Source organism: Pipra filicauda, unplaced genomic scaffold (assembly GCF_003945595.2).
Source record: "Pipra filicauda isolate LSUMZ 115617 unplaced genomic scaffold, ASM394559v2 scaffold49_size4853605_pilon, whole genome shotgun sequence".
NCBI lineage: Eukaryota > Metazoa > Chordata > Aves > Passeriformes > Pipridae > Pipra > Pipra filicauda.
Genome location: NW_024104642.1, coordinates 3074901 through 3094353, shown reverse-complemented (window position 1 = coordinate 3094353; position 19453 = coordinate 3074901). Strand labels below are relative to the sequence as shown.

General features: G+C 45.7%; 1 protein-coding gene across 4 annotated transcripts in view; it reads left to right on the top strand.

Moving 5' to 3' along the window:
- Positions 1 to 19340, top strand: part of ATXN1 (ataxin 1) — a 165324-nt gene extending 145984 nt beyond the window's left edge. For all 4 annotated transcript variants that reach the window (XM_027745054.2, XM_039386683.1, XM_039386684.1 and 1 more), the window contains 2 exons: positions 1320 to 3360; positions 10789 to 19340. In XM_027745054.2, the coding sequence (XP_027600855.1) occupies positions 1480 to 3360; positions 10789 to 11319 (2412 nt within the window). In that variant the 5' untranslated portion in view covers positions 1320 to 1479 and the 3' untranslated portion in view covers positions 11320 to 19340. The remainder of the gene's footprint in view (positions 1 to 1319; positions 3361 to 10788) is intronic.
- Positions 19341 to 19453: the final 113 nt, after the last annotated feature.

Sequence of the window (19453 nt, the reverse complement as noted above, 5' to 3'; positions counted from 1 at the left end):
TGGACAGGGGCTGGGGAGAAGTTTCAGTCTCCATGACGTTTGTTGTGGGACAAGGCAAGGTAGGTTTCAGGAAGACAGAGGGACACTGACAGCTCCTTTTGCCTTTTTTCAAAGCATGATGTGTTTTAGATACGGTATGTTCTTTAGCAGATAGTGGAAGAGTTAGGAAGACTTTGTTGCTTTTGGGTGAATTAGGGGATGCAGAGCAGAGAAAGCAACTGTTTTGCTCCAACAGCAAAATCAGCTGAATATAAAGCTGTGAGCTTTTACAGTGGTGGGGGCTTCTGGTTTGGATCTGGAAACCCAGATATGCTTTTGAGGCAGCCCCAGGGCTGAGTTTGCTCAGCGTTTGGAGCTGTGGCCGTGGCTGTGAGTGTGGTACCCACAGACTCTCTGGTCCGGCAGTCACTACGAAAAAGGATGGATTGGATCCTGCCAGAGATGGAGATGATGCCAGCACCTGGCTCTGGCCAACCTGTGGGTGGCAGGAAGCATCTCCCAACACATCCTGCCTGGATACCTGGATGTGCAGTGTCAGTAGCAGAGGGAGTTCAAAGCGCTGGGTCAAAAAAAAGCCCCACACATCAAAAACCTGGCTCAGAGCCATATCTGGCTCTGTGCTGCTGCTGTAAATAGATCTTAGGGCTGAGGTTCATTGCCAGACTGGTGTATGAAGGGCACGTGTGCCTGTAATGAGCTGTGGTGTGGCAGGGGGGCAGGGAGGCAGCTGCTGCCTCCACAGCCCTACGGGGTGTGATGTGAAGTCACCCTGTGGGTGCCTCTGGCATTCAAGTGTTTAGAAGTGACCCGCCACCTTCACTCTGCACCACTAATAGCTACTTGTTGCTAACGTAAATATTTTGTGTGTGGCTGTTCCTCAGGGCTCCCTGCCTCACTTCTGTGTTTTTTAGGACACGGTAGGGTGAAGGCATTGTGCTCATTGCAGGGGAAGGAGAGTCTGGAAGAACAAACCAGGCACCACAGACACATGGAGGGTTTTCCCAGAGGAAGGAGAAAGGGCCTTGGGAAATAAATGACTGCTGCTGAATGTGGCATTTATGGCCAGGGAGTTTCTGATCTGCCTAAAGTTTTAAACATTTTCTTGATGCATTAGCAGACATGCCCAGGATTTTTGCTGCTTCTTACCGAGCAGCTGTCAACTGCCCCTTGATGTAAGAGTGGCAATGCCTGACCATTTGATTCTTTTTTTCCGGAGTTTTTTTTCCTCATTTGCTCTTTCGGAGTGTCTGCTCATTTGTTTTCATTTTTCAGTGCTGACAATGTGACTCCCCCCTCCCTTGCCCACCCTCTCATTGCAGAATCCAGAGGAGCTGTCGGAGGATCGTGCTCACAGGGAGATGATTCCTCATGAAGTCACTGGATCCCTTGCAGAAATCAAATGTGACTTTCCATTTATCAGACTGAAATCAGAGCCAGACAGACAGTGAAGCAAGCACAGTGGAGGGGGGACGGCGAAAGATGAAATCCAACCAAGAGCGGAGCAATGAATGCCTGCCACCTAAGAAGCGAGAAATCCCTGCCACCAGCCTGCCTTCAGAGGTGAAGCCGGTCCTGCCAAACGAAAACCACCGTGCAGATAACCTAGCATGGCTCCCCACAACACCCAGTGGCCAGGGCAGCCTGGGGAGCCGGCACCGGCCCGGGGGGACATCATCAGTGGAGGCAGGCTTGCCGCAGGGTTTGCACAAGTCACTGTCTGCAGGGCTGGACTATTCCCCGCCGAGTGCGCCCAGGTCCGTTCCAGTCTCCACCACTCTTCCCACAGTGTACTCGCCCGCCCTCTCCCAGTCAGGGACCCCTGTTTCCCCCGTGCAGTACACACACCTGCAACATACCTTCCAATTTGTCGGGCCCCAGTACAGTGGATCGTATACCGGATTCATCCCCTCACAGCTGATTTCCCCAACAGCCAATTCTGCAACTGGCGCCGTGGCAGCAGCCACAGCCGTTGCAACCACTCCATCCCAGCGGTCCCAGCTGGAGGCTTATTCCACTTTGCTGGCCAGCATGAGCGGCTTAAGCCAGCAGGGGCACAAAGTTGAGCCGCACCTGGTCAGGACACCTGGACTGATTGCTGCTGGGTCTCCTCCACCCACCCAGCAGAACCAGTATGTCCACATTTCCAGCTCTTCCCAGAGCACTGTCAGAAATGTCTCTCCTCCAACCATCCCAGTCCCCCTGCACCCACATCAGACAGTGATCCCGCACACCCTCACCCTCGGCCCTTCCTCTCAAGTGGTGGTGCAGTACACAGACTCGGGGGGCCACTTTGTCACCAGGGATACCCCCAAGAAACCCGAGAGCAGCCGGCTGCAGGCAATGCAGGCCAAGGAGGTACTGAATGGCGAGATAGAGAAGAGCCGGAGGTATGGCATTTCGCCTTCTGCCGACCTGGGTCTAGTCAAAGCAGGCAATAAACCAGCTCCCCATCATTACGAGACCAGGCACGTGGTGGTCCACTCGGGCCCCGCTGAGTACGGTGCGCGGGATTCCTCAGGTGTCCGAGCCTCTGTCATGGTGGTCCCCAACAGCAGCACGCCCACGGCAGACATGGAGGTGCAGCAGACCACCAACCGTGAGACCTCTCCTTCAACCCTCAATGACAAGGGAAGCTTGCACTTAGGAAAGCCAACCCACCGGTCCTATGCCTTGTCTCCACAGCAGGCTCTGGGCCATGAGGGGGTGAAGGCAGTGGCCACACTGTCCCCTCACACCGTCATTCAGACCACCCACAGCGCCTCTGAGCAACTCCCTGTTGGGCTGCCAGCGACAGCTTTCTACGCCGGGACCCAGCCGCCGGTGATTGGCTACCTGAGCGGTCAGCAGCAAGCCATTGGGTACCCCAGCAGCCTGCCGCAGCACCTGGTGATCCCTGGCACCCAGTCCCTGCTGATACCGGTTGGTAGTGCGGACGTCGAGCCGTCAGGAGTCACGCCCGCGATCGTCACGTCGTCTCCTCAGTTTGCAGCAGTGCCTCACACGTTCGTCACCACCGCCGTCCCCAAGAGCGAGAACTTCAGCGCAGAGCCCCTCACCACCCAGCCTGCCTACCAGGCCACCATGGTGCAGGCGCAGATCCACCTGCCTGTGGTGCAGTCCATCGCCTCCCCTGCTGCCGCACCTCCCACGCTGCCCCCTTACTTCATGAAGGGGTCAATCATTCAGCTGGCCAACGGGGAGCTGAAGAAAGTAGAGGACTTGAAAACAGAAGACTTCATTCAGAGCGCGGAAATTAGCAACGACCTGAAAATAGACTCCAGCACTGTGGAGAGGATTGAAGAGAGCCATAACCCAGGCATTGCCGTGATACAGTTTGCAGTTGGGGAGCATCGAGCACAGGTAATGGCAGCACACGGTGGGGTGGGGGCATTGGACTGGGATGCATGCTGTGGCCCCTGGGCAACAACACATCTCATTTGCTTTGGATCCACTCGGGGTTGGTTCTTCATCCATCCCTGAGACAAACTGTGAACCAAAAATAATCCCACTCATCATGCTGGGAGAGCACACTGATGATAAATGTAGTCTTTTGGATATAAAATAGGTCGTTTTTTTTGTAGCTGGAGAACTCACAGGAATGATTATCATGGGTTTTGACTAAATACAAAATGGTATAAGCAGTATGAAAGGTTACATTTTTCATTTTGGTAGGTGATTTTTTACTGTCCAGGTTAGATTCACCTCAAAACCTACCCTAGAGTGATAGGTAGGCCACAAGGCAGTGAATTTCCATGGCTTGAAAACTTGGAGATGCCTGGGAATGGCTCTCATACATAAGTTACTGAAATGCACTGCAGAGCATTACTGAGGTTTTGGTTGCAGGTGGTTTTAACACTGCGTGGCTCACATAAGTTCTGTGATCAAGGGAAATTTGGAAAGAAAAACCATCTATGTGTCTGGGTACACTGTGCTTCTGACCTTGGTTTGCAATGCAGGAAGAAAACTTGTAACTTTCCAGAGGTTAAGAATGAGTACATATTGATCTTAAGGCATTATCCCAATGCTGTCTTTTTTCTAAGCAATTTAGACACTGGAAAGTTCAGATATACTGTGTGTAGCATTTTGCTTCCTAGAGGTACTCTGTTCGAATAATACTGTTGCAAGTCTTTTTGGTTGGTCGGAGTGCTGGGAACTGCAGCATCTGCACCACTGATGCTGCACCCTCAGCATGGGAGAACCAGAACAAGAGATGGGGAGAGAGGAACTGGACATGAACATATAGTAACACACATCAGGCTGACAGTTTGGAAAAGAAAAACAAACAGCAATGGTACCACAGAGCAGATCACACGGAAGATTTCTTACAGTCACAGCAGTCTCCAGCCTGTCCTTCCCCAGTTTCATAGACATGGTAAATTACTACATATGGCAGGTCCTCTTTCTTATGTCAAACATACAGATTTCCTGTGTGGGTTTGTTCATGTCCTTGCATCTGCGCAGCTGATAGAAGTTGGGCCTCTGGTGCTTCAGTATAAAGATACTCAATTTTTTTTCCTCACTGCTTGACTGTGTTTTGGCTCTTCTCAGGCTTTAGGATTTGAGGAACTGTCCTTGGATCAGGACCAGTTACTATAATTTGTCCGGTGCCTTGAATAATGAGATTTCAAAAGAAGCAGTCTCTCTTCTACAATTTTCATCTTGCTAACATTTCTCTCCCTGCAGCCAGGCCATGGGTCTCTGCACCAGCAGAAGAGGTACAAATTAGCAGGTAGCATTTATGTCATGTGTCATTCACAGATCTGTCAATGCAGGTGATGTTCTGTAGTCCTGGGCACCAGGAAGAGCTGCGCCTTTGCAGGGGGTGGAGTGCCATCCTCTGGCAGAAAGCAAGCGAGTCTGAGGCTGTACAAATCCAGGGCCTGGCACACAGGTCTCACCCAGCAAAGTGTCACCTTACAGAGAAGCCTATCAGGAGCAGGCTGACATCAATGCAGCCAAAATACTCCCCAGCTGTATTTCCCACTGGGGATGCTTCCAGAATGGAGGGCGAGTCACGTAGAGATATGATTAGAAACGGGGGTTTAATTTAGGTTTCCTGCTGATTCCAGGACTTGGGTCTCTTCCCAGATCAGCTGTGTCCCTGCATAGCAGGGATGGCTCTGCTCGTTTTCCCTTGCCTGGGTTGAGAGAGGTGGAGAGAGAAAGAGAGAGAGAGTTTCTATGTGCTTGAAGTCTCTGTGACCTCACCCTCAGCCTGTTGTGGCTCTGTGAAAGCATTCAGACTTATTTGCAGGTGTGCAGCAGTCATTACTTGTAGAAAATTGCCTTGAGTGAAGAAGGCTTAGTCTGCTCACTGAAAGAACAGTATTTAGTCACGCTGCTCTGAGCAGTGGCACTGTGGTGCTGCTGCACTGAATATATGTCTTGACTCCAGAGTGCTAGGGAGATATATCTGCGTGTGTAGTGTAGCTTCACAAAGTATTTTATTACAATTAAGTTTCAGTTGCATACATGCTTTTGGAAGAAGAGAGCTTTTCAAGTGGTATTATCAAGGGAGAGTAAGTTGTAAAGAGTAAGTGCCATACAAAAATAGTGTTGTTATCATTAGCTTTGGCTCACTTACTCCTCCCAGGGATCTCTGGGAAGTCATTATAATATTGATGAATCCGTATTTTCAGACTCTGAGCAAACATTAGCTAATCTTCTCACCAATTGAAGGACAGAGGTAGGAGGTTATTTTCAGCTGAGCATATACAACTGTAATGTAAACAGGGAGGCACCATGCAGCTGCTGTTGTATGGTATCAGTGCAAGCCCGCAGCTGCCCCTGCCCAGCATGGCACTGAGGCAGAAAGAGGTCGTTCTACCTCCTTTCCCTGGCACCTGGGAAATCCTGGCACCTGGCAGGATCACCTGGCAAATCCAACCCTTTCCTGGGTATGAAAACCTAGAGGAAAATTAACCCACCTAAAGGCCTTAATAACTGAACTAACTGGCCCTAGAGGGATGCTAGGTTTCCATTTCACAGCATCCTGGCTCTGGATTAGGAAGAAGTCAAGTAAGTATCAGCTGGACAGAACCTAAAGTTCAGCTGTTACTCCTCTGCATTTAAGCTGCCTAAAAGAGAAGACCAGTGGATCTACATCTCTTTGCAATTCCATATATTATTATTGTAATAAGACTTTCATCATTATTACCTGTCCTTTCTTTGGCTGCCAGGAGCAAGCAGAAGCCGGTAATTCACCCCCATTGATATTAAGGTCAAAACACACAGGCAATGAAAAATAAGTTCTCTGAAATGCTACATTTCAGTTCCTAATCATTCCTAAAATATAGTTTAAAAAGAAAATATGAACATGCAGTTTTTAATTTTCCTTTTTTTTAAAAAAACAGAATCATAACCTCTAGAGATCAAAACCTCCTATTAGAGCATGTAGTTAGTAGCTCTAACTAGTCTGGTTTACTTTAGTGTATATTTTTTTAGACTGTCATAGTTTAGTTATCCCCTTACATCCCCGCATGCCCACAGACCAATTACTTTTTCTTTGAGCTCTTTTTTTCATTATCTTTGGCACTGTAACAGCACAGAAAGAGAGATGTTGACTCAGTTCTCTGCTGCAGATGGACATCTTTCCCAGCCTTCTCATCATGTGATCTCTGTGTCCCCTGGTCATGGGACAGTAAGTCCTTGTGTCTCCAAGTGACAGGGTGGCTGTGGTCTGTCTTCAGATGCATGTTACTGAATTCTGGGAGTGCAGCAGATGATAAAGCTCACGTGATAAAGTTGACAGCCCGTGGCCTTCTGGACAAGAGGTGGCTTCTCTTGAGAAATGATGGGATTGCGTGATTGTGGAGAGCAGTAGCCCCCAACACTGAAGCCCTGACTGCCTTTGTTACAGTAACAGTGTACTGAAGCAGGGCTGGGTGCAGCTCTGGGGGGCTGCTCAGTCAGATCAGGTGTCATGGCGAGTGGTTCCTGTGGCACGAGGTGCTGCCCACAGCCCCATAAATCTCTCACAGGAAATCCACTCTTGTGAAGGCAGTGGAAGTTTTTTGGGAGATGGGGGGAACATTAGCGGTCCCACAGTTTCTGAATAGGGGAGGCCGTGTGGGAGCATGGCACTGCAGAGACTTCTCTCTATGAGAAGGCGAGCTTCTATTCCATGGAACTGCCCAGTTGTTTTTTGGGCCCGAGGAGTCTTTCAGCACCCGCAGCAAAGCCTTCAGCAGAGGGCTCTGCTGCTTAATTGCACATTGTTTCCAGAACCACTTCCTTCTCTTTGTTTCCAGCCTGCCACTCCTAGTTTCATCACATTTTAATAATATTATGGAGAAAAACACTTAATTGGAAAATGTATGTTTACATTTATTAAAATACAGTTCACATGAAACACTTTCATTAGGCACTTTTTGCTTTAGTGCTTGTTATTTTGATTGCATCAGTGAGGCCCAAGACTAAAGTTGTTGGTGTTTCTAAATGATGAGAAGGGTATTTTCTGGGCATTAGATCTTACAGCTCCTAGCTGTCTGAATTGCCTGCCTTGCCTACCGAGTTTGGCTGAGAAATAAAATTATAAAGGGTTATAGAAAGTTTCAGATATTCAGTGGCTGCTGTAGAAGAGTTTTGGGTGTTTTCACTAGTCAGTGTTAAAAACTAGAAATATAAATGTAGCTTGCAGTAGAGTCTCAGTGTACTTCAAGAAAGAAAGACCAACATGTTGGTTTCTTGCTTTATCATCTTAGTAGTGGGTAAACAAGTTCCAAATTTCTTTCTCTCCTACAATAACCATGACAAGATATTGGGGGAGGAAGCTTTTAAAATTATTTTTTGTGTTTTAATGCAGTGGTCAGGAAAAAATTATGTGGGGGTGTTTTTACTGAAATGTCACACTTAAAAGGTCCTTGACTACTATAGCTTGTAGAGAATGATTACCTCAAATCCCTCATTAGCTGAATCCAGAAGCAACCAGATAAAACAGGACTTGATAATCCATGAGGGAGCCCATTTCAAATCAGTCGTGGTACATGCACACCATGACCAGATCATGGAGATTCTGGCATTTCATTTTTATTTTTATTGTGTTATTCATGATCACCACCAATTTGTTTCAGTGATTGACAGTTCAGGCAAGTGTTTTGGATGTTACATTAAAAAAACCCCAAAGCATGATGTTGCGGTGCGGTGGAAGTGTGTTCACATCAAGAGGAACTTGGGTGTCGATGAGGAACATCAAGAGGAACTTGTGTGTTGGTGAGGGTGATGCACACAAGCATGTATGATTCCCAGAGATACAAATAGCTTTTAACAAGGACAGGAAAGTAGAAAAAGAAAGAAAAAACAATGCAGCAGGTAGGAGGGAAGGAAGAAAGAAAGAGGAGAGAAATAGCAATATAAAGGAGAAAGCTGCGTCCACCAGATAATCCGTGCCTGGAGAAAAGCCTACAGCTCTTGTGCAGACAGAAGTTTCCATTTAAGTCCACGTGAGATGCTGGATACTCACTACTTCTCCAAGTTAGACCCCAGCCAGACTGAGATGCATATATATATGAAATAGGATCCCAAACTCTGGCCAAATATTTCTGCAAATCCTGGTGCTCGAGTGTTTCTATCCAGCATCACAAAGAGATGGGGTTTTCAGGGTTACCTCTCCCACTTTCTCCATAATTCAAAGTTTAAACCAGGCCTATAGTCAGGTCCCTTTTCACTGTTGCCACATGCATAGCTGGTTGTTGTCAAACAGGCCTGGTCAGAAGAGGTTTAATATGCTTAAATTTGATGCAGTGTGGGGTATCTTAGACTTCTAAACTGCTCCTTTTGAAATTCCTTCTACATTGACTTACTATTTTGGGCAGGTGGAGTGGTAGGATAATAGATGCACTGTTGTTTGTTGGCCTAGTTGCAGAAGTACATAGCATATATTTATAGACTTGATAAGGTTTTTTCCAACAGAATCAACCATCTCATAAACTGCAGTTGGCTGCTGGTGCATGCATGGCATGGGCTTAACCAGTCAAAGGCACCATCAACATCCAATGGGAATCATTGATTTCCTGGTTCTGCAACCTCTGTCTCTGAGCTGTAGGACACCCCTGATCAAGATTTCCTGCTCAAAAGGGCTGTGGAGCTGGTGGGCTGTGAGGGGGCCTACCTCGGGCCCTGCTTGGAGGGCACCTCTGAGGGTAGCAGCACTAGCAGGGAAGTGGCAGGGCTGCTGGGTGATGTACTGTCAGAGTCCAACCTCTTCTGTGAGACAGGCCATGCAACTTCATCCCAAGGTTCTCACTTAATATTATGAACAGATGTGCTGGGACACTGGAGTGCAGTGTGCATCTCCGGCTGCTTCTATTCCTTAATGTTGAAAAGTATTTTTAACGATACAAAGCCATGCTGGGTATGACAGCATTACTCGTTTCCAAAGGTGAGAGGTGGTTTCGCAAGCCTTGTGTGATGTTCCTTTCAAGTGAGTCCACGATCCTGGAGAGGGAAGGGTCTCCAGGCAACTGGTATACTACACGCCTCCTGAATGGCTCAGAAATGGGGTGAGCACATGTATTCAGGTGTTTTTCTGCCCTTTCGCCCCTACCAAATAAGGGTTATAGAATCCAAGTGGCATCCTGCCCCCATGCCTGAGAAGAGCTCCAGAGGACATGAGGCCCTTGGGAGCAGAGCAGGGGATATCTGTTGTCAGCATAAGCCACCCTCTTACAGTTGCAGACCTCATTGGTGTTACACGCAGCAGTTAAAAATGTGCCAAATTTTAAAGAAGTATTAGTCAGAATTTCCTGCCCTCTTTGTGGTGTGCAGAGGGTGCAGGTTCAGCCCTGTGGGTTGTGAATCACATGAGCCCACATGAAGTGTTTGAGCCTATAGATGCAGCACCACACATGTGAGTGCTGGACTGCTGCCATATGCAAAGATAAGTCAGTATTTAGGTGTTTCATCACATTGGGACCTCAAGGCCCAGCACTTGCAAGGTCAGGGAGGAGTGGGCACCTGTTGTTGGTCTGTTTTGGCTATGGCAGCTCCTTGTAAGATGGTTAGATAGGATTCCTAACTGGATGTGTTTTTTAAAGTGGGGAAAAGGGGACACAGTGCAGAAAAGGAGACACAGTGCAGGAACTGGAGGAGGAGGAGAGATGATCCTCTTCCTGAGGGAGTGCAGGAGGTGAACTCAGCTGCAGAGTAGAAGACCAGATGTGAGAAGGGAAGAAACTGGACTGGTAACAGGACTGCTCAGGGAAGGCAGGTTCATGCTGGCTGCTCTTATGGCTACAACTCTGACCATACTCACAGCCTTCCCCTGGAACTCAGCGTGTCTTCAGCTATTTCACAGTGGTAAGTGTATGCTTTCTCGGGCAGAGGTGAGGATGAAACTCCTGTGATCATTTAGGAAATCATGTGTCAGAACTAAGAGCTTCCCTTGAGCCATCCTCTGGTTGGAAAGGATCTTTAGATTTGGATTACAGGCTCTAGGTACCACAAAGGGATGGTGGGGAACAGTTTGCCAGACACCAAAGCTGTTTTGCTTCTTACACCTCTCTGAGTGTCTGGATAAATGTAAAGCTTGATTCCCACTGAGGTCTTGTGTTAAGAAACGCTGAGCTCAGAGAAACCATTAACACTCGTGTGACAAGGACAGGCCTGAAATCTGGTGGTCAATGTACTGATTTTGGAGAACTGAGCAGCACCTTTGCAATTCCAGCTTTATCCCTCTCCCCTGTGGCAAGCGCTGCCTGCTGTGCACATGTGTGAGGGCACATGGGTTGATCTCACGCTTTCCCCTCTTTCTCCCTCTATCTCCCTCTGTTGTCCCCTCTTTTTCTGCAGGTCAGCGTGGAAGTCTTGGTAGAATACCCTTTTTTTGTATTTGGACAAGGCTGGTCATCCTGCTGCCCTGAGAGAACCAGCCAGCTCTTTGATTTGCCATGCTCCAAACTCTCGGTGGGGGACGTCTGCATATCGCTCACGCTCAAGAACCTGAAGAATGGCTCTATTAAAAAGGGCCAGCCCATGGACTCAGCTAGTATCTTGCTGAAGCATTCAAAGAATGACAGTCTAGCTGGAAGTAGACACAGGTATGCGGAGCAGGAAAACGGGATTAATCAGGGAAGCGCACAGATGTTAGCTGAGAATGGTGAACTGAAGTTTCCGGACAAAATAGGATTGCCTGCAGCACCTTTGCTCACCAAAACAGAACCCAGCAAGCCCCCGGCAACGAGGAAGAGGAGGTGGTCAGCCCCCGAAACACGAAAACTAGAGAAATCAGAAGAGGAGCCACCTTTGACTCTTCCCAAGCCTTCTTTTATTCCTCAGGAGGTTAAGATTTGCATTGAAGGTCGATCCAACGTAGGAAAGTAAAAGTTGTTTGGGGAAAGGAAATTAGGCTATCCCTTGTCATTTTTATCCAGATTACTGTACTGTAGACTAAATAACCCAGTATTTACATGTTATCATCTTATTTTAGGTTTATGTTATAACCTTGTTGTTATAGTTGCAGCTGGTATTATGCAGGAGACTGGTGCATATGTTTTTCCACAAGTGTTTGTCAGTGACTAGGTTTATCGAAAGCTACGGAAGGGGCAGTATCTGCTTCACACACCCTTAGTGGAAATGAATGTGTTGTCATGGCTCCTGTTTTCTAACACCTCGTGTAGGACAGGGTCCAGCTGTGATTTTGTTTTCTTTTTGTCGCTGTTTTTTTTGTGTTTGGGGTTTTTTTTTGTTTGTTTGTTTTGTTGTTTTGGTTCCTGTTCTAGTCTTTTTTTGGGGGGGGTGGGAGGTGAGGAGAAGGGAACTGTAGCAGAGGTGTATGTCACACGTGGGGTGCACGCGTGCGTGCGTGTATGTGTGTGTGTGTGGGTGCATGCTAACCTCGAGGCGGGACAGCCGCTCTATGGAGAGTTGGTGAAGAGATTTCCTCACCCCAGGTGGTGAACACAACCCATGGGTGTTAGTGAAAAGGATCGGACAGTCTCTGATGTTTTCAACAACAAGCCAACTCTTACTCAAGGCTCTACTATATATATATATATATATATATTTGTGTGTGTGTATATGTATATATATATTTTTCCCCCCATGGGGTCTGACTGCACTGATTTTTATTCCTAAAGCAACTGCCACACCACATTTCCTTTCTGCTTGCTAGTGCAGTTCCATTGCCCAGAGTCAGCAGACGGGGAGGCTGTACGGACTCTTGCACCGGTCGCCCTGCAAGTTTTTCCTTCATGGCGGTGGGGGTGGTGGGTGGGTGCGTGCGTGTGTCGTGGGTGTGTGTGTGGGTGTGCACGAGGAGGCCTCTGGCTCTGTGGATGTGCCTGGCTCAGGCTCACTTCTGTTTCTGTGCAGTGTTAGACAAATCGACCGGGTTACGCCATTGACATTTGCTTCCACAAGGTAGACGCATACTGCCCCTTTGAGATCACAGGCATCCATTGTTTGCAGTTAGGTTGCAAATCTTTGTCTTTAACTCTAGTACTGGTTTTAGTTCATGGTTATGGACAACTGGTGCCACTTTTTTCAAATTGCGGTGTGACACAGGAATCCGCTGTTGAAGATGAACCTAGAATGTCTTTAAGCACTTAAAATGCTGTTCACACTTTATTGCTGAGCATCCTGGTCTAACACTCAGTATGTACTGTATATCACTTTAATCTGCTCGGAAAGCAACAACAACAAACAAACAAATCTCTTCAACACTGTAACTACATGCAACTATGTAAAGTTTTCTCACAGGCAAGATGCTGAAAGTTTTAATGTGGTTTCAAAGGGATGAATGTGAATTATTGAATTAGTATGTGACAGTCATTGTCCACAAAGGACTACTTAATAGGAGGCACTTTTTAAACTTTAATGCTTGAGAAAGAGTTAAAGGCATATGCGAGCTGACATAATAAAAAAAAAATAAGAGAAAGGAAAAAGGAAAGAGGAAAAAAAAATCATTGTCCAGTGTTTTTGAAAAAGATGGACTTTAAAGAATCTTGCAATTTGCACATCTTGAGTTTATCATTTGTGTGGTATTCCTGCAGTTTTTACCTAATAATGTTGTGGGGAGGGGGGGTCTGAAAGAGCATAAACAAATGTAGCAATTACTCACTAACCTGCCTACGCTTTAGGCCATTTCATAGGGTTATGTTCCTTTCAGAGTTCATTTTTGATCTTTCTACCGTATCTGCCACACAGAACCAGGTCCTACCGGGACACCTCTGAGAATTTTTCTTCAGACTTGCTGAGAGAGTTTTCCACAAAAAACATTTCTATAAGTAAGCAAGATGTTTGTTTGTTTTGAAAACAAACCTATTGTTATTTTATTATTATTTGTTATTTTAATTGCATCATTTTCCATTGGAAAGGCGACATTTCAAGAGTTTGGTACAAACCAAGTAGGAGGGGGGGATTCATGCTGTTCAGTCTTTTCTTTCCCCAGGTAGGGCCGGATCCTTTGAGGTGCTGTGCACCCAACCTCCTGCACGAGCCTCGGGAGGTGCAAGTATGAAGTACATTGGGGCTGAGCGCTAAAGCCTGTTGCTGCCTCTAGAAAGATCCCATTGATTTCACTGGGATTGCGCTTGGGCCCTCCGTGAGCAAGCATTCGTGTCGTCGTTTTTGGTTGGCGAGTTCGCATCCTTCAGGTAGTTTTGAAGAAGCTGTACTCATAGGGAGAAAAGGAAATAAAAGTGCAGTAACCTAAACTGAAAAAAAAATTATTTAAAATCTTGTTTTCCCTCTCCCCTAAAATACAGTGCTTTTCTTTAAGAGAAGAAATGTTAACCCCATACCCCAGCTTTGACTCTTGTTACTTGTTACTTGAAATTTAGCTCACACCAGACCTAATTGTTTTTATACCATATTCTGGGGTGCACCAAAAAGTTGAAATACTTTTAAAATAGCTTGAAACGTTTTTTGAATTTCCTTGAATTTTATTAACCTCTCGGCAGGCTACCAAATAGCTGAGTGGGTTTCTTCTCACAATCACACAGCTTAGTTAGTGCTTATTTGTTAATATTTCTGCTCAGAGAAGTTGCTTAATCTTCCATATACTCTGCTCAGGGCACTTGCAATTTATTGTTTTGTTTTGTTTCCTGTTTTGTTTTTAAGCTTTGGTGGTAAAGGAAGAAAAAGAATTACAGATTTTAGTTCACAGTTGTACCACTATTTCTGTACTTCACGTGTACTTGGAAAAAAAGAAATCTCAAGAAAACCATACACATTTGTGTTTAATAAGGAAGCAGGGGCTATTAAACTGACTGGATCTATTCAACTAACACTAAAAAAAAAAAAATAAATACATTTGGAGCAATAGGAATGTATTAGTTCTGTGCTTGTATTTCAGACTGAGGAATTCTGAAATAACTGGTTCTTTCCAAACAATTGTCCCTTTCCATGCTTTGGCTTTTTAGGATGTGCAATACTTTACGTGCCAACTTAGACTCACCCGTGTGGTGTTAGCTAGATCTCATACCAACTTCTGATTTCCCCTGTTTTTTTTCTCTTTTGAATTCTTTTTCTATCTTTTTTTTCCCCCTATTAATAACTCCCTGTCCTCCCCCCTCAGAAAGACCCCTAAACATACTAAGGGTAAAAGATCCCTTGCCCCAAGAAACACGAACCCTTTCTGTGTTTGATGTTTAAAAAGATCCAGGAAGAAAAAAAAAGTAAAAAAAAAGATATATTCATGTCTACATGACATCCAGGCAGAGAGTAGCACTAAACCATACGGCCGAGTGCCGCCCTCTGCCTGGACAACACGCAGACAAGAGCTGGCTCCCATCAGGGAGAGAAAAGTCCTCCTGGGGCCCAAGTTCTTTGCAAGGCGGGGCTTTGCCTCTCCCTCCGGCACTGAGCATCCTTTGCAACAAGTCCCCAGGCCCAGGAAGCACCATCGATCCTTGGGGCAACTGCAAAATACCACCGGCAAGCAAAGGAATGCTGAGGGGAAGCCGAAGGAGGAAGCTCAGCCTCTGCTTCTTCTGCGTGGCAGCCGCTTTGCAATAGTAACTAACAGTAGTTTTCTTTTTGTCCGTTTTTTTCTATCTTTTTGTAGCAGGCCTGTTTAGTTTACAACAAAACGCATACAATCACCAAGAAATTAGTCAGGGCAAAGAAAAATAAAACAAGAACCTCTTTATAGGGATTTCTAAAAAAATTATCTATCTGTCTTATCTATCTATCTAATCTATCTATATATCTATATATATAAAGTGACTGTTCCTTATAGCGTTTAACTTAGGCATTGTTTCAGTTTGTCTAGGCCACATTGTGGGGAATTTGAGTTTGATGTCACTTACCTCGAGTCCTCTGGTCAAGACCCGAATTGGAGTCGCTGTTGACCTGTTTTACCATTTTGTATGTTGCCCTCAGGCTTGCTTTCCCTCGAAGACACAGACGTTGGGAGGAGGGGAGGGACACATGTTCCTTTTTTCATTCCTTTAATTCCTTTGTCCCACTGTTGCTTCGTTCAACCTGTCGTTCCTGTCATTTTCTCGGCATGGGGAAGTGACATCACTACTCTTGTTTCCCTTCAATCAAGGAACATTTAGAAACTTTTCACACCTTTTACTCAGGGATGGGGCTGGCGTATGTGTGGTACACTGATGTGACCAGAAGCAGCACTTTTACTGCTCCGGAGTAGGGATGTACAATGTTACAGACAAGTTTGGATTTCCTTCATCTCATGGTTTAAACGTTGTAGATCTCACTTAGATTGCAATACAAAAGCAGCAGGCTCAGCATGAACTGTAGCTGTTGGTTATCGTGAAAATACACTCTCTGCAGAGATTTATATCACTTTACAGTGTGTTGCCAGTAGTAAAAAGGAAATGCTGAAATTCTCTTAATTCTTGCAACTGCTAAAAAAAAAAGGAAAAAAAAGCCTGTATCGTCAATATTTTTAAACACTAATAGTGTTATTTCAAAGAAGAGGGCTCTTGGTGCAATGCTCTGCGTGACCTGGGACCCAGTTCTGCAAACACTTACACATGTGCTCGTGGGAGGTCTGGGCTGGCCAGCAAAGGCTGCTCAGGACTTGCTGTAAAGCAGATGTATAAATCTTTGTGAAATTGAAGCGTGGTTCAGTCAGGGCCAGATCCTGACCTTAATCAGGCAGCTGGAAAAATCTCGGGGTTCACCAGGGCAGAAGCCACGGGCGGGTGGAGAGGATTTGGCCTGTTGAAACACTTCTGCTGTCCCAGAAACTCGACAAATGGCAAAATGGGGCATGCACTTGTACAAACAGTTTCCATTTCTTCCCTCCCCATCATCACAGGTAGCAGCAGAGTCCACTAGGGGCTCTGGCCAGTGCTGATGTGAAAAGCAAGGGGAATGCACCATCGGAGTGGAGGCAGTAATTTCCTTTCCTCTGGTTTGTCCAACCCTCCTACTCCCCCAAATCCTGTAATACATAGCAAAATGAGAATTTATTGATGCAGATATGCATACATGCACACAAACCCCAGGCAGAAGTGTTTCTCTGCACACAAATAGAGTATGTGTGCATTTTTTTATGTGTATGCCTACATGTTCACTTGATTCCCTGTCCTGAGGACAGCCTTGCTTTGTGTCCATAGGGAAATTCCAAACACGTTGCACACCTCTACTCCAGAGTTCAATTTCTTTTACATAGACGACCTCGCTTCAGATGTGTTACCTTTACTGATAGGATCTTTTCTTGTAGCACTATACCTTGTGGGAATATTTTTTGATGTAAACCTAATTTGAGAAGCTTATTAAAAATAGAAACTTTTTTTGAAGCACTCACATTGAGGAGTACAGGTAATGTTTTAAAAAATTGCACAAAAGAAAAATGAATGTTGGAATGATTCATTCAGTGTTTGAAAAAGAGATGGCTCTGTTTGAACAGTGAGTTTCATACCTTGTTTGTAAAAAAAAAAAGTTTTTAAATACAAAAGCAGAGAAAGGTTGAAAGTTACATGTTTTTTGTATATAGCAAATGTCATGTCTAGATGATCTGATTTGTATTGGCTCTGGCCAGGAAGAATTATTACTTCAAAGGCTCTTAAAGAACAACTGTGTTTAATTTTCTGTTCGTATTACATGGGTCCCATTTCTGGGGAATGGAGTCAATGCTTCACACTGTTTATTCCTGTGCTGAAAATACACCTTGGAGCAGCAATTCTTGAGTGCAGCTACCAGGCACTTCAAAGGGTGGCTACTGTGCAAAACTAGAGTCTCACTCTCCAGTTGTATTTTGGCTTTAAGTCTCTTCCACCTGTGCCAAGGGAGCCCTTGGCAGCCCAGAGGTCAAGGCTGGTTTTGAGGGAGGCCTTGGTTGTGCCTGTAGCAGGCATGGCCAGGCCAGCCCTTGGGTGGAGAGCTGTTGCTAGCTGAGCACAACCTGTGTAGTTTCCACCTGGAGCCTTTTGGTCCCGTTTTTTTTCCTCTTTCTGGGGATGCTGTTCCATGTTTTTTTCAGCACTTCCTGTTCCAGATGAAATCCAAAGAGTATAACCCTGAACAAGAAGTGCTTGTAACAAGGGATCCTAGCCCAGCGCTAGCAGCAGAGTGGTACCCGAGGCGACCTGGCCTTCCAGCCCCTGTCACTGCCCCTCTCCCCCACCACTGCTGGCAGAGCTGCCGGGAGCAGTTGGTCACACAGAGCATGTTTCCAGTGATGGTCTTGACTGATGGCAAGACTGATGTTTTTCAGAAGCCAAAAGGAAAGGATCCTGAAGCAGTTTCTGAGAAGGGGGTCCTTTTCCTGTCCAAAGAATGAGCTGGGTATCTGGGAGCCGGTGGCAGGGCGGAGCGGGCAAAGTTTCAGGCTGCTCTCGTCCCCCTCCCTGGAGGTAACCCAAGCTTCAGCTCCTGCAGGCACATGGGGCAGAAATGCTCGCCCTGTACAAGTGACTGTTGGGTGCTCAGAAACCAGCCCCAGCTGTGTTACGGTGAAGTGCATTCAGCCAACAGGTAGTATTTATACAATAACAGTCTCTAAGGTTTCTGTAGTTTTTTTTCTTGTTGTTAGATGAAAGGACTCAAGTCTTCCACTGAGGATTTTATGGAGGCTTCATCCAAGGTTGTTAATTTTCTGTTAGTTTCTATTTTGAGCAATTAAAGCTCCTGTGCCCTTTCCCTTGACCACGCAGTAGGTATGCATTGGAAGTGTTGTTTGCAGCGAGTGCAAGTCACTCGTTGAAGCTGTCGTTGATGTACTGTGGGATTGCTGATGGGCAGAAACTTCAGGGCCCAGATCCTCGGCCAGGGTGGAGCTGGGTTGGGACCACCAGCTTCTTTGGGCGGCACTGCTTCTGCCCCTTCCCACCTGGTGGTGAGGGGATTCCACCCTGGTGTTTGCTTTAAGAATCCAGGACCCAGGTACTCTCCTTTGAACACGCTCTGCAGAATTCTTGTCCCAGTCCATCGGGTTTGGATCTGGGCAGCTGAGGGAAAAACGGGCCAGGGGCAGCTGTGAGTGGCTCAGTCTGTGTCTTCAGCCTGGCCACTGGGCTGGATGCTTCGCGAAATTACTAATCTGTTAAGGCATAGATACAATTCTTCACGACAGTCAGCTAATGTTGAAACTCACTAATGTATGTATTTGCTCCTTTTTTTTTTTTTTTTTTTTAAATATATTAACTTGTTGAACACTGTTCTTTTCACAGTGTTACAAAAGTGGGGGAGGGGGAATTTCCCAACCTTTTTCAGTTCGGGTGAGCTACTGAAAATCATTTTGTACTAGCTATGTCACCGCTCCCGGCAGCAGCTGGTGGTGGCACTTGGCCGTGCCGGAGTCAGGTCCAGCCATTCTACAGCAGTAGTTTTTAAAGTAATTTTTTTTTTTTTAAATTGTCTGGTATTACTAATGAGGGTTGTTGCAAATCACACTTCCAGTGTAGTTCCTAACGTAGGCCCAGTAAAAGGGATATTGCAGCTTTGTGTTGGGGAGAAATTGAGCTGACATGGCCAGTACAAAGGAGAAATAGGGAGGGAATAACGTTTTGCACCTTATTGAAAAGAGGAGAAGATTTTAAGTGCATACAGACATAGATAAGAGCTTTTATCGTGACAGGAGAACTTTTTTCCATATGCGTGCATACTCTCTGTAATTCCAGTGTAAAATATTGTACTTGCACTAGCTTTTTTAAAACAAATATTAAAAAAAATGGAAGAATTCATATTCTATTTTCTAATGGTGGTGTGTCTATTTGTAGGATACACTCGCGTCTGTTTATTGAATTTTATGGTCCCTTTCTTTGATGGTGCTTGCAGGTTTTCTAGGTAGAAATTATTTCATTATTATAATAAAACAATGTTTGATTCAAAATTTGAACAAAATTGTTTTAAAGAAATTGTCTGTATACCAGTACAAGTTTATTGTTTCAGTATACTCGTACTAATAAAATAACAGTGCCAATTGCAAACGTGTGTTTTGTCTTTATGAGTTATGACTAAATGGGAGAGAGCTTTCCTAGGGACATAATTTGCCCAATTTAATTTCCCTCCCTCACCCTGTGCCCTGGCAATGCATTTGAGA